Here is a 15,693-nt window from a genome sequence, read left to right as displayed (position 1 = left end):
GACTCTATCCCCTGTTTTATCTATGATGTGGCTAGATCTCTTTATAACTAAAATAAGTCTAGCAGTGGTGGGAAGGCTAAATTAGTGGGAAGAAATAGTAGAGGTGGATCATATAACTATCACCAAGAGACACTGAATTCCTTTGGTCTAGACCAGTGGTCCTCAAACTTTTTAAATAGGAGGCCACTTCACTGTCCCTCAGACTGTTGGAGGGCCGGACTATAGTAAAAACAAAAGCTCACTCTTTGTCTTCGCCTCTCAGCCCATTTGCCATAACCCATGAGGCCGCATAAATGTCCTCAGTGGGCCGCAGTTTGAGAACCTCTGGTCTAGACCATATTAAAAAAAGATGTTTAGTAAACATTTAGAAAAGGATCCAGGCAGGGGTCTGGAATCACAAATGCAAAATGAACCATTCTGTTCATCAAAAAAATTACATTCTAATAGAATTCTCTCTCTCTCTCTTTGTGTCTCTCCACTCACACATTCACAAATATACATATACATACATACACATGTGTATATATGTGTTGTGTGTTTATATGTATTTATTAGGGTTTGGTGGATGGAGGAGTTAATGAATTGCATCAGGGCAGATGGCAAAATGTGGTAGACATTCTTGAGTTGAATAGATATAGTGGGCTAGATGAGCTATGATTCACTCACCTAGGCTTAATGGGCAGAGTACTGGGCCTCGAGTCAGGAAGATTTGAGTCCAAATTTGATCCCAGACACTCATAATCATGCAGCCCTGGAAAAGTCGCTTAGCTCCTGTCCACCTCAGTCTCCTCAACTATAAATGGGGATAATAACACCTATCTCTCAGGTTTTTGTGAGGACCAAGTGAGGTATTTATAAATCACTAGCACAGTATCTATCATATATGTGGCACTTAACAAATGCTTGTTCTCTTCTTTTTAATTCACTAAATCAGGAAAGGGAGGAGACACTAGAGACAGAGAAGAAAAAAAGAGAAAGAAAGAAAGAAAGAAAGAAAGAAAGAAAGAAAGAAAGAAAGAAAGAAAGAAAGAAAGAAAGAAAGAAAGAAAGAAAGAAAGAAAGAAAGAAAGAAAGAAAGAAAGAAAGAAAGGAAGGAAGGAAGGAAAGGAGGAAGGGAGGGAGGGAGGGAGGGAGGAAGGAAGGAAGGAAGGAAGGAAGGAAGGAAGGAAGGAAGGAAGGAAGGAAGTAAGGAAGGAAGGAAGGGAGGATGGGAGGATGGGAGGGAGGAAGGGAGGGAAGATGGGAAGGAAGATGGGAGGATGGGAGGAAGGAAAGAAGAAAGAAAGAAGCTGAACTCCTAGAAATCATCAGAAGACTGAAAACAAGCCATTCAAAGGAATGAGCAAATCAAAACAACAGCAACAAACTCTCTTATTCAATAAAACGTTATTATGTGTTTTTTAAAAAGCTCCTGTAAAATATTTAGGGAAATGATATACTAAAAAATGACCAAGAGTAGCACCAGAAAAACTAGATTTTTCTTAATAAAGAACAATCAAGAGTTAAATGAAAAATAAAATTTGTTAAAAATCACAAAGTAATAAAAAAAATCACTTTGTAGAATCTTAAGCAAACCATTACAAACTTCAACAGTTTGGAGATATCAATGGAAAATATACAAAACAAAAAATATATTTTAAACAGAACTTGAGGGCAATCTAAGGGAAATAATAGAAGAATTAGAAAAAAAATTTAGGAAAACTACTCAGCTGGAAACAGTTATAGAAACAATGTAGATAGAAGTGATGTACCAGGAGGTAGAGCAAGGATTAAGAATAAGATTTGCTAAAAATAGAAAAAAAGCAGCTGTTTACTAAATTTCAGAAAAAAAAAAACACTTAAGAAAGTTTTTAAGAAATGTTGAATGTAAGGAATCATCTGGTAATGAACCAGTTTTACAGGGGTTAACTAAAAATTTAATTTGCTTAATACAAGTTTTAGAGGCATAAAGATTATCTGTCATAGATCTGATTAGTTGCCAAGTCTTGTTGACCCCCATAAAATCTTTCTTATCTACCCCATTTTTTAGTACTCATATGATCTCCACCATATTTCAGGTCATCATTTCCTATTGCCTGATAGATTACAGTAACGTCCTTACACAGTATTGTCTTATATCTCTACTCTCACCAATATTGCTTCTGCATAGCACCTAAAATGACATTTCTAAAGCATGGATCTATCCATGTCACTCCCTTGTTTACTAAACTCCAGGAACTCCCTATAACTTCTTGGACAAAAAACATTCTCCTCTTTGGTATTTAAAGCCATCAGATGAACTCTCTTCAACTTATCTTTCCAAGCTTATTATGTACATTTCCCTATTCATATTTTTCTATAAGCCAAATTGACCTTACTGTTCCTGAAACCTAACATTCCATCTCCAATCTCTATGCCTTTTTTTAGTCAGGTTATCCTCTACATTTGGGATTATTCACCTTTACTTTTTGAGATCCCTAGTTTCCTTCAAAACAATGAGACTTTTTGCTTAAATTCCTTCTCATTGTCTCAATTACTGATACCTTCCTCTCACCCAATTTACCTTGTAATTTTATTTATTTTGTATATGATTATATATGTACACATGTTGTCTCCCCTTTTAAAATCTAAGCTCAATGAAAGCAGAGACTATTTTAATTTTGTCCTTGTATCCCCAGGCTCTCTTTAAAAGTTGCATTGACGTTGCAATGAAACTCTTGAGCTGAAATTACAAAGTATTCATAAAAGCAAAAAGAGTATTTTATTATTATTAAAGACATTATTTTCAATGACAAATAGAAATATGAAACATTTACTAAATGGCATATCAACTAAGTTTATGAAAGAAGAGTTGTAAAGAAAATTAGAAAACCGATAATAGAACATTTCAGCATCTCAATATTTTATTATCAAGCAATAAAATAAATAACAAAGGAGTTATAGTTCTGAATGTACTATTATTAAAAATAGATTTGATAGCTTTATATATACATATATGTGTATTCTTACTCCCCATATACATGGTATATTCACAATGGAATATGTTCTTAGACCATAGATAAATTGTAAATGAATTTATAAAGGAATATGTTTTAAATTCCACCTTTGTGATTTATAATCAAATACAATAATAATCAAGATGGAAAATATTACCAAAAGATATTGACCTAAAAGGAAACTAAAAATTATATATGGAATAAAGAACTCATTCTATAAATAATAAAAAAATTATACAGCAGACAAAAATATATACACAACATATTAAATTTATGAAAGTAAGATAAATTATCTCTGATCATTTTATTAAAGATAAAAAGAGAAAATTGAATTAATTTTGTTTTTTTAAACAAGAAAAATGAATAAATACACCTCAAATAAACACAAAGCAAGATAACATCAACATAATTGTCTTAATCTGTGTTCTGCTTTCTGTTAATTTTCTTTCTTCTTTCTGCATTATTTGTTTTTTTCCACAAAATTATCTTCAAATTCAGTTTTTGTATGTGTGTATGTGCATAGATTACATTATTATACATGTATATGTATCATATATTATATATACACACATATGAATACAACTACATATATCTATATCAAGATATATTTATCTAGATCTTGCTCTTGTGACATGACCAAAAGTCTTCTGTCTAATTATATAATTCCTGAATGGTATATTTGGGCCTCTTTTGGCTCAAAAATCACTGTTAATAACATTTTGCAATCTATTTATGTACATTATGCATTATCCTTTGCTTTTTAAGAGACTTGTCAGTTTTGATTATCTAGAGATTGTGATATTCCTGATTTCCAGCTATAAGTATCCTTAGAGAAGCATTTAGTGTTCAAAGAAATGGTTCTGTCAGAAGTGTCTTGAAATGTTGAAAGCATTGTACAGTTTCCCAAATTGAATCCAGCTTGTATTCTTTCTCCTAGTTAATTTTAGGTTGAGCTTATTGTCCATCTCCAGTGCTTGTTGAAAATATAGTGATGGTCTGTCTCAGTGAGTCAGTTGCTCATCCAAATGTGTATTATGATTTGGAAAATAGGTATTGTTTAAATATTTAACCACTGGCCGTTTCCTGAGTGTACTGTTAGGTTTCTCTCTTTTGAGTAGTTGTGATAATCAATGAAGGGTCTTTATAGCGTTCATGATTACTTGAATCTTTGTAGTGTTATCCACATTAAGGAATATCTGAACTTCATTATTAATCACAGTGCTCTTCTTTTGTTTCAATGCAGAACATTCTCCATAAGGGGAGCTAATGTGTGGGAGGTGGGAAAGAAAGGGAATAAGCATTTAGCTAGCACTTATGTGTTGGATACCTTAAAAATCTTATTGATCCTCACAACAATCCTGTGAGATAGTTACTGTTATTAATGCCATTCTACAGTTGAGGAAACTGAGACAAACAGAGGTTGAGGCACTTGCCTAGAGTCTTTCAGCTAGTAAGTGGCTGAAGCTAGATTTTTACTCAGTCTTTCTGACTTCAGGTCCAACTAGCAGAACTGCGTTGCTTGTAATGAGAAAAATGAATTTCTTTGGCAAACAAAAGTCATTTATCACCCCTATTTCTAACTACATCTGCCAAGATATCTTTTATAATGTTGATATATTAAAAGAAGATAGTCTTTTGGGCTATCCTTTGCTTTCTTGATTCAATTTTTTTAATAATAAGAGAATAAGCACACTGATCGGTGTCAGTGTATTCTGTACACAATTTTCCCTTGTCTGATTATGAAGATGTAGGCTGATAGAGAAAATGGACTGAGAAAGCCTATTTTTTTTTCTCTTCACATTTTTATTAAGGATCTTCCTATTATGTAGACAGCATTTATAGGGATATAATAGTTTCTTAGTGGTTTATGGACTTTGTCTTCATTTATTTTTTCAGCCTGAACAACAATTTCAAAGGCTTGAGGGGTAGTGGTGGTGGTGAGAGACATTCTTCATTAGATCCACTTTTATATCTGAGTCACTGACTCACCTAAAGTGACTATGAGACTGATTATGAAAGTATTTACTGATTCATTTGGAGAATTGCGTTGAATTCATTGTAGGATTTCTTCATCTCTTTAGCACAATACCTGGCATATAGTGAATTCTTCATATATCTTCCTTCCTCCTTTCCTTCCCTCTTAATTCCCTCCTTATTTCTTCCCTCTTTCTTCCCGCCTTCCTTCCTGCCTTCCTCCTTCCCTCCCTTCTTCCTTCCTTCTCCACAGATACACACTTATATAGAGAGCCTAGACTTAAAAAAGATCACTTAAAAAAAAAAATATATATATATATATATATATATATATATATATATATATATATATATATATATATATATATATATATATATATATATATATATATATATATCTCATAATCATCAGCCTTCTTATCCCTACCTCACCACAGGACTTTTCCATATAACAAAGTAAATAATTAAACAAAATTAACTAACCAAGCAAACTCTTTATGCTAAGAGGAGGGAAGGGTTTTTCATTGTTTGCCTTCTACATATAAGTTTGTCAGCGACCAATTGAATCCGAATGGAGCTGTCATTCAGCATTTTCTTTGTTCACATTATGGTAGTTATTGTTCTCCTGGTCCCGTTTTCTTTATTCTAGATGAATTCATACAAGATCATACTTTTAAAAAAATCAGATAAGGTAAAAATTGTTCATCTAAATTCTCCTATTTAGGCTTATTTGGTATACATTTACTTGATAGACACTAGTTATGAGCTACCCACTGTTCCTTGTACCCTGTATTTCTTTCTCTAATTAGAAATATAGAATGAAAATAAGCCTCCATGTTAGCATGGTTTGAAATTTAATCAAACTGCTGCCTAATGGCACGATTGCCATAACTATGATGTGGTAGTTCCATATATCCAGGTCATTTTATTTTCCAAAATTGAAAACTGTTAAGCAGAGCTCAGCATTCTGCCATTGTGAGATGCAGTTCTTTCATTAACAAGACATACACATTTGCTTCCAAATGGTCTCTTTCTTTTTCTATTATGTACTCCTTCTTTAAATGAGCACTATAAAGATGATTTTCTTCTTTTTTGTGAGGGGAGTTCCAGACCTGTGATTTTATCTGTTTTCCAGAGGGAAAGCTCTTTTATAGCCTTACTTAGAACTTTAAGAAAGAGATTTGGGGAGACTGAGAATCCCATGTCCATAGAAGAACTTGAACTTGACTCTTTCTGATTCTTTGTTGACTCTTGATCACATCCTTCTGCATCTTAATAATAACAGGAATAGGGGCTAGACCTGCACTTTTGCTGGTATAGACAATTCCCAGATGTGGAAATTATCATTATCAATGTAGAGATCAATACCTTTTCCTAAAAAAAAATGTAAGGAATTGCCTAGTGAACTGAGAGGTAAATGTCTTTCCTCATATTATTACCAGAGACAGACCTTGAAAAGGAGTCTTCTTCCTCCTCTGTCAGTTTTCTATCAAACCATGCTATCTACTATATTAAATTTTCTTTATGTATTTCAGTACTGATGAGAATAACAATAATACAAATGATTGCGTTTTTAGAAGTTGGATTTAGCTTACATAAATAAAAATTTTCCAGTATACCAATGGATCTATGATCATATTCATTTCAGAGTTCCCTTTAACCTTTTAAATTACAATTCATCCAGGCTTGTTCATCTTATACGATTCATGTTCTCACTGTGAGGTATCACTTCCCACCTCTCAGATTGCCTAAGATGATAGGAAAAGATAATGAATGATAAATATTGGAAGGGATGTGAGAAAATTGGGACACTAATGCCTTGGCCTATCTTATTACATATTTCCTTGATGATATCTCTTACTCCATTTTAAAAGATAATCCATGAAATTAAAAAATATAATGTAATAAATACTTACATGAAGGGTGAGCTGAAGGAAACTTGTTTTTCAGATCATTCTACGGACAATTGGTGTTACTTCCTCCCAAGCTCCTGTGCTTTACTCAAAGAAAGTTGACAGTCTAGGGAGAAGATTGCCACTCAATGCCTATGCCCTTGATTTCTATAAACATGGTTCTCTCAAAGGAATAGAACAAGATAACAGGTAGGTAATGATTTTTATAATTAAGAATTTAAATTAATCATTATATGTGATAAATTTCCCTTTGCAAAGATATATCAAAATTAAGAACTCTATGGCCTTTTCCCTAATGGTGCACTTTTGTTGAAAGTTAATTTATATATATAAACTTTGAAATAAGAATAAGCTCATCAAATTAAGCATAGTATTTATGCATGAATATATGATTTCTTTAATGTTTAGACCTCTTCACGTTAATTTTCCTGTGACTTTAATGTCTAAGTCCTAGAGAGGCCCAGAGAGATAACTATAATAAATGTCAGAGGCAAGATTTGAACTTTGGTCTCCTGTCTCTGAGTGCAATATGCTAGTTTCAGGACTAGCTCACCCCACCCAGATAAACAAGGATGAAACTGTCCTTCAGGGCAGGGTCCCTCACTGAGGCAGAGTTGAAGGAGATTTTCTCCTTTAAGGATTTTCAGAGTTTTGGGGTTCCCTCTTCAATATCAATGATAAGGACAGAGTAGTAATTCCTAGTTCAAAATAAACATGTGACAAATTCACAATGGCCATTCTCTTTGCCAAAGGGACATTTATTTAGGAGAAGAGGCTACAGAAAAAATGAAGAGATGAAATAGACACCAGAAGTAGTAAATGTGAATTAGATTTGGGAGAGTAATAGGGTTACCAAGGAAATAAGTTTGGAAGAATTCATTAAAGGAATATACCATGAGACCTGACTAGCAGATTAAAGCCCTGTAGGAGTTTAACAAATTAACCAGAATTAGCTATAATAAGGAGAAAGATGCCATTAAAGGAAAAACAATATGAGGAAGAGAGAGTACCTCATAGTGGGTTTAGTCCTGAAAAAGACTGAATCCATCTTTAATAGAGGAAATACAACCTTGGGGGTTTCTTAGGGGAGGAAGGGAAATACCAGAGGAGAATTTGTTAGCTCAGAGGGAAGGATCAAAAAAGAGCCAGATGGAATGCATCTAGAATGCATCCAGGTACCAGACCTGTCCAAAGAAATTCTAATTAATATCTCAAAGTTTGCTTAAATATGCCCAGAGGTGGAAGGGATGGACAGTGGAGACTGATAAGGAATTCCATCCTTATAATTATTCCATATAATTCTATGTCTGGAACTTAGTTATGCCTGTTAATATCTGGATGGACTTCTTCCTGAAATGAGAAGGGAATGTGTGCATCATCCAGACTTATGAATAAGCAAGATTAATATGATAGTAGCATGAATGATAGTTCAGAAAATAAAGATGGAATGATTTTTTTGAAGATTACTGAATTAGTACCTAGGCAGATGGCAAAGGAGAGCCTTTATTAGGCTGCTAGCAGTAGAAAGGGAAAGGAGGCGATTAATATGAGATGGACGGTGCAGGTAGAATTAACAGGGATTGGTGGCTGGGTGAATATGAAGTTGAAGAGGACTGAAGAAGTTAGAATTCACCAGTTTATGGTCATTCATCAAATGAACAAAGCCAAAGAAGCATGGAAGGCAACACTGAGGACAGCCACGGTGAGGCAGTGAGAGATATTAAATAGTTCAAGAACTAATTCCAGGTAGAGCATTTGGTGTAAAGTAGTGTGCAAAGTACACCTCCAATTAAAGAGGAGGAGCTGTGGTTTCCAAAAATGGATATCTTTAATGCCCATGACTTTGGAAAATGGGACAGTTTAGGAAATCTCTGTTATGTTCACTTTACCAGACAGGTGGAACTTAAAAGTATATTGTAGAAATGAACAGCTATAGTTATAAGTTAAGTTGATAAGAATAAAGAAATTTTTTAAAAATTAAAAAAATAGTAAAGAAATTATGTTAAATGTTTATTTAAATGTTTTAAAGTAAAAACTACTAAAGAAATTATTTTAAATGTTTATTAATTTAAATGTTTTGTTTTATTTAGGATCAATGAAGGTGAAGCTTATATTTTACTGAAAGACTTTTCCCTCATCCTTAAATCTATCAGGTACTCTACAAAAATTTCAGGCTTTTTTTTCCCAATAAGATCACTTCTGTCTTTGCTGGGGTTGTCTTTGTTTATGGATCCTTTCCAGTGGGCCATTATTTCCCTACCTTGATGAATCTAAACGGTGACCCCTTTGGAATCTTCCTACAAAGATTGGAATTCTCAAGAAAATCTTGCTATTGTATAACATTTCTGGGAAACCCTTCTTACAGGGTTTCCTTGAGCACATCCTTGTTCCTTCATCCAAAGCAGCAGTAAGAGGCCCAGTTCAAGGTGCTGAAGCTGGTCTAGGTTCTGATTTCTCTCTTTTAACTCCCTTCTCTCCACTTACATTGCTACCACCCTGGCATAGGCCCTTATCACCTTACATATGAACAATAATAATAGCTTTCTCCCTGCCCCAAGTCTCTTCCTGCTCAAACCCATCTGCTACTCAGTTGCCCAAGTCATTTTCATTCCAAATGAGACAAGCATTTAGCACAGTGGTTAATACATAGTAGATATTATGTAAATGTTAGCTATTATTACTGTTATCATTTCCTGTAAAACTGGTTAACTCTATCAAATATCATCTCAACACTCCATTCAATAAATTCATATGGCTCCCTATTGAAGCCATTTTTATGTATTTTATATACAAGAAATATAAAATCTTCTGTTTGGCCCTTAAAACCCTTCCCAACTTGTGCCCTACCTTTTCAAGCTTCTTATATTTTACCTCCTCCATGAGATGATGGCCTTTTTGTTCTTTTTCAAACATGACATTCCATGTTCTGATTCTGATTCTGAATTTCCAGTAACTGACTTCATGCTTAGAGGGCATTTTGACTTCCCTGACCTCCCTTAATACTCTGCTGGAAGTCTGCTTTTTGAAAGAGGCCTTTCCCAGTTCCCCCTCTTAATTTCTTCTCTCTGGGATCACTTCCCATTTTTAAAAATGTACTAGTGCTTACTTTTGATTCCCCTATTAGAATGGAAGTTCTGTAAGGGCAATGACTAGAATTTTGCCTTGTATCAAAACACTTACATTGTACCAGGTATATAGTAAATGCTATTGACTGGCTGTTATCAAGGAGACAAATCTGAATTGTTTGGATAGCTAAAAAAACGAATTAGCAATAATCCTGCGGGGGGGGGGGAGGGGGGAGTATGTGTATGTGTGTGTGTGTGTGTGTGTGTGTGTGTGTGTGTGTGTGTGTGTGTGTGAACTTGTTTGTAGATTGGTCTTGGGAAGTTTCTCCAGCCCCCCATAAAGTTAAATGGGCTGTCCACAGCCATACCAAGCTTTCTCTCTTCCCTCAGTCCATAAGCAAACAAAATTTTGATAATCTTTTCCCAACACTTTACTTCTCTCTTACTAAGATAAAAATCACTAGTGAGTGACAGATAAATAGCAAATCTTCAGATGCAAAGGATTTGAATAAAGTTTATGAATTTCAAAGGAGATCAGAACTATGTAGTCTTAGGGATTAATTCAAGAGGTAGGTACAAGAGTTGAGGGAAGAGAGGGCAGAAGATAGCTAATGATGGGCTTGTTGGAACTTGAGTATTCTCACTACAATGGTAGGAGTAAAGGAGGAGAAAATAGAGCTTTTCCCTTGTTCTCCTCTCATCCCTCCCAAGCATGCCATTCTTGCTATTGCACAAACACCCTAGGAACCATTCTGCAGGGGGTGAGAAATGGAAAGCAAAGCTAGGAATTGGAGGAGGGGGGAACCAGGTAGCAGCTAGCTAATGTGAAGGAGGAAACAAAGAAAATGTTTCTGGGGAAGAAAAGGAACTTCTTTGGCCACCAGTCATTCAGTGGGAATTAGATCAGTATGCAAAGGACTTTTAAGTTGGAGACTACCTTTAAATATTGCTATAGATGATATTTGCAGAAATATGTGTAGAAGAATTGCACATAATTAACATGTTGGATTACTTGCCATCCAGGGTTGGGGGTGGGGAAAGGGGGGGAAATTTGGAACATAAGGCTCTAAAGGGACACAAGGATCAATGTTGAAAAATTATCCATGCATATGTTATGGAAAAAAAGCTTTAATAAAAGAAAAAAATAAAGGATGGTTGTCAAGAGATATATAATCCTCATATTTCAATAAAATTCACATATTCTAAAGTAAAAAAATATTGCTATAGGCAAATTCCTAATTTTTAGAGGGCCATTCCAGGTTGTGCAGTGTATGCTATTGAGCTACAGAAGGTAAGACTTCAAATCAACTTTAGAGATCACCTAATGTGACCTAGGGTACAAATAATGAATAAATGAAAAGGTGTTTATAAATAGTCAAATGGCATGTGAAGTTCTAAGATTACAAATACAAAAAAACAAGATAGTCCCTGTCTTGCAAAAGCTCTCATCATGTTAGGACAAAGTATATAGGGTGATGACTGAGGGATGTTGTGGTCAGGTAAGCAATAATTTGCCATTGGAGATGGAAAGCCATTTTCTGTATCATTCCCCCACATTGTCACAGAATTAGTATTTGCCAAAGGTCTTTCTATGTATGTATACATACACACTCATTTTGAAGATGTGGCAACTGAGGCAAAGAAAGTTAGCTCCCTTTTTTTACTTTCTTGGTACTCCACTTCTTCCCTTAGGACTCTGGGCTGCTCCTTGATAAGCCCTTAGATAAAGATACATACTTCATATTGATATGTATACATATACATAAACAATATATAGCTTTTTTCATGATAGTTATTTATACATATGCATGTAACATACATACACATAATGAAATCAGGATAAGGTATGTATATATATACACAGATATGTTATTTTTGTTGTCCTCAGCCCATAATTAGTACTTAATAATAATTAATAATTCCAGGAATAGTATTGTTGGTTTAATTGTTCCTCCTAGAGTTAGAGGTAGAAAGTGAAGGGAGAGGTGGCGATATACGTCATGACAGACAAGAAGACATTCATCTGTTGTTCCATGACAGACATGAGGAAGTACATGTTGTTGTTGTTGTTGGTCCTTCTTTCTCAAAGATGACCAGTTGGACATCCCCATTGTTGGGGAACAGCAGAGTAGGTCTGAGTTTGAGCTAGTTATGGTGGAAGGCTTATCAAGGAGCAGCCCAGAGTCCTAAGGGAAGAAGTGGAGTACCAAGAAAGTAATAAAAGGGAGCTAACTTTCTTTGCCTCAGTTGCCACATCTTCAAAATGAGTTGATTAGAGCAGGCAACTGCTAAGGTCTCTTCCAGATCTAGGACCTTATGAAAATGCATTTTATAGATAAAGAATTGAGACCCATTTGATTTGTTTACCTTAAACAGAAAATGAGGGGTAGTCAAGACATGCTCAGATTGAACTCTTTTCCATGCCTTTTCTAACAGGGTATTGTTAGGACTTTTTCCCCCCAACTTTGATATAGACTAAGGCATTTAAGAAAATCTGAGAAGAGTCAACTCTCAAGATTTTAGAACTATTAGTCAGAAATCCTGTATCTATTAATTCCTTAGGGAAATTAGAAGTCCTTGCAATTTTGATTTTGTATTTCATTTATTGATACTCTCTATTTGAATTTGTCCTACCATGTGTATTAAGTCCAGCAGAGTAGTTCCTCTCTAGGGAAATCTCTTTCAGACAGGAAAAGCTTTCCAGAAATACTAGAGGATAGCAGCACAATTTCTTTAAGATTTCTCTTTAAATCCTCGATTTAGAGATGCTATTTCTAGTTGTAGCTTCCTGTCTCATAGCATCCTTCCCATATTTCCAAAGATAACCATTCTGTGTATTAATTCATAGACGTTGATCATGGTAGGGGACTAGATAAGTATACTTTTAATTTCCGGAGTTTCCACATTGCCTGGTGTTGTGTCCTTATAATTGCAGGACTAAGTTTGATCCAGTTGGCAATGCTTCTGCCTCATCTGACTAAGGAAGTTTGCTGGAGATTGGTTCTAGTCATCAGACACTTCCAGGATTTTTAAGCTTGATCCATCAATAACATTTATTAACTGCTTATTGTTTGCAAGATATGTACTGGGTGCTGAAGGGTAGAACAGTATCAGGAAAGTTTGAAATGTCCTCTTGAAAAGGAAGGAAGTGGAAAAGATACAATCTAACTACCTAGCATTTGTGAAATTTAGAAAATATTAATCATGAAGAAGAAATTGAATTTTTCAATAGAAGTCTCTTTTTCAAGAAAGTAATTCTTCCAAAATCCTCTGAAAATCTATGGTCTTTTGGTAGGGCCACCGTGAAAATAATTTTCTTAGGATTGCCCATATTTTTCATAAAATTTCATCTGCCAGTTGAAGACAAAGCCAAGGCTTCTGAAGAAAATATAAAGATGGGGAAAAATGTTACTTTTTTTTTTTCTGATTCAAATGGAGTTTAAGTGATTTACCTGGGGTCACACAGCTGTTAAGTATTAATTGTCTGGGGGCAGCTAGGTGGCACAGTGGATAGAACACCAGTCTTAAATTCAGGAGGATCCAAGTTCAAATCTGGTCTCAGACACTTAACATTAACACTTCCTAGCTGTGTGACCCTGGGCAAATCACTTAGCCTCAGGGGAAAAAATGTTTTAAAAAAAATAACTATTAATTGTCTGAGTCAAGGTTTGAACTCAGTTCCTTCTGACTATCCACTATACTACCTAATTGACACAAGAATGTTTGTACAAACTAAAATCTTGCCTAATCAGACAGCTAAAAAGATAATTTTTCAAGATTTTGTGTAACTACATGACCTTTTCTCATTCTTTCCTACAGTGTTTCTTTGAGGGAACTATGTGAAGATGAGACTGATGATGTGGTGCTAGCATTTGAACAGCTAAGTAAGAGCTTCAAGGAAAAACTGGATAAAGTCTAAGAATTTCTTGCCTGGTACCAGCACCTGAAGCTTTCTTTATTAAGTCTTAGCTTACATTTCTGTATATTCTTATGTTCTGATGATGTGAATTTTTTTTTTTTAGCAGTTTGTTAGCTCAAATTTCAAGTCTGGTTGCATAATATTGTAAAATTTCCAATCTAAAATTAAAATTTTAATATTAAGACAGATTCTATCCTAGAATCTAAGTCGCTTTTTAATTATTTTTTAATGAGTGGGAGTTAGGGAGGAAAGGAGAGCCTCTGGGATGTCATTAGCATCAAGAACTCCAGTATAGATGAAACTGCTTTCTAGCTTATAGACAAAAGCACTGCCTGGAACATTGGGAGGTCATTTGACCTCTGCCACATAGAGATTAAGAGTACTGGCCTGTGGAGCAATTTTAGTATATATACAAAAATAGCTGTGCAGTCTTAACCTTTTTAGCACTGTGCTAAGGAATTTGACTATAAGAGCCATGTCTCAATTGAAAAATCATCAAAAGATATGATCTGTGCCCAAAGGGCTATAAATTCATGCATATCCTTTGACCCAACAACACCACTACTAGGCAAAAACAAAAAAAGGATTTTTTTTAAAAAAGGAAAATGATCTATAGGTGCCAAAATATTCGTAACAGATCTCTTCTCAGAGCAAAAAATAAAAATGAAAATTGAGGGATGCCCATCAATTGAGAAATGGCTCAATAAACTGTAGTATGTGTTTGTGATGGAGTATTTTTTTCTATGGGAAATAATGAGTAGAATGCTCATAATGCCCCCCCCCAAAAACCCAGAACCCTGTTTTTTGAGTAAGCTATTTGAGAACATAATTTAAGTATTCTCTGGGAGAAAAAAGTAATGGGAGGAGTCAATATTTAGGCATAGATGCAAGCAATACTTAGTGCTTTGTATGCCTAGGGGATCTTGATTTAATAGATTTTTTATTTTTAGGAAAACTGTTGTACAATGGCCAGAAGCATGCATTACCTATTAGTGATGATGATGATGATGATGTGATAACACATTAATTTAGTGCTTATAAGATTTCTAAAACATTTTCCTTAAGATAAAATTTTATATAAACCCATGCAACATAATTATATGTTGATATTGAGGAAACTTAATGGCCCCAGGAAGGCTATATTCCACTTGCACAAATAATGTTTTCCTGATTATATGACAAATTAAAATGTTTACTTTATTACATAGAACAATGTTTTCAAAATAGGTTAGTTTCTATATTTCAAAGAAAAAAATTAAGGCTTAGATTAATACTTTATCTCAATCTGTAATTTTATTAGTTTTAGAGATTTTCCAATGTGGAATCTCCCTCTGGCAGATTAGCTACTCATCTGAAACATTTAGTTTTGGAGAGATGTCTGGATATAATGTTAGATTTATTAATTTGATATGTGACCTGGGGTTATACAACTAAGTAGGTGCCTTTCTATAAGCAACATCAAATAACATAAAAAGTTAAATCTTATTTAGCTAAGTTTTCACTGCAAGGGATGTTTTGGATAATTTTTTGGTTTTTTTGCTGAGGGCTTGAATTTTGTTCAATAATTGTGTTTTATTGAAGAAGTGATTGATAATATGAAACAAAAATAAAGATGCTTAATTTTATTTTATGTGTGTTTCTTGAATGTGTGTAAGAAATTATTTGGTATTAGTCTGTTAGGCAAAATGACAAAGGGACAATATTCATTTGTACTACAAGAATGTATAAAGTGATATATTTATATCTATGTATGTATATATATATAGACATGTGTATATGTATGTATATCTATCTATGTCAGCAGACATGACTTCTTTTGTCCTATCTCATTCCTTCTAGCCTGAGAG

At 34.4% G+C, this 15,693-nt stretch overlaps 1 protein-coding gene across 2 annotated transcripts in view; it reads left to right on the top strand.

The window, feature by feature from the left end:
• Positions 1–15,471, top strand: part of LOC141547912 (putative ATP-dependent RNA helicase DDX60) — a 115,000-nt gene extending 99,529 nt beyond the window's left edge. For both annotated transcript variants that reach the window (XM_074276599.1, XM_074276598.1), the window contains exons 36-38: positions 6,900–7,051; positions 8,953–9,015; positions 13,747–15,471. In XM_074276599.1, the coding sequence (XP_074132700.1) occupies positions 6,900–7,051; positions 8,953–9,015; positions 13,747–13,846 (315 nt within the window). In that variant the 3' untranslated portion in view covers positions 13,847–15,471. The remainder of the gene's footprint in view (positions 1–6,899; positions 7,052–8,952; positions 9,016–13,746) is intronic.
• The last annotated feature ends 222 nt before the right edge of the window (positions 15,472–15,693 follow it).

The sequence above is a fragment of the Sminthopsis crassicaudata genome, chromosome 6 (assembly GCF_048593235.1).
Source record: "Sminthopsis crassicaudata isolate SCR6 chromosome 6, ASM4859323v1, whole genome shotgun sequence".
Classification (NCBI taxonomy): Eukaryota; Metazoa; Chordata; class Mammalia; order Dasyuromorphia; family Dasyuridae; genus Sminthopsis; species Sminthopsis crassicaudata.
The sequence above is the reverse complement of the archived record's forward strand: the minus strand, read 5'-3'. Positions and strand labels throughout refer to the sequence as shown.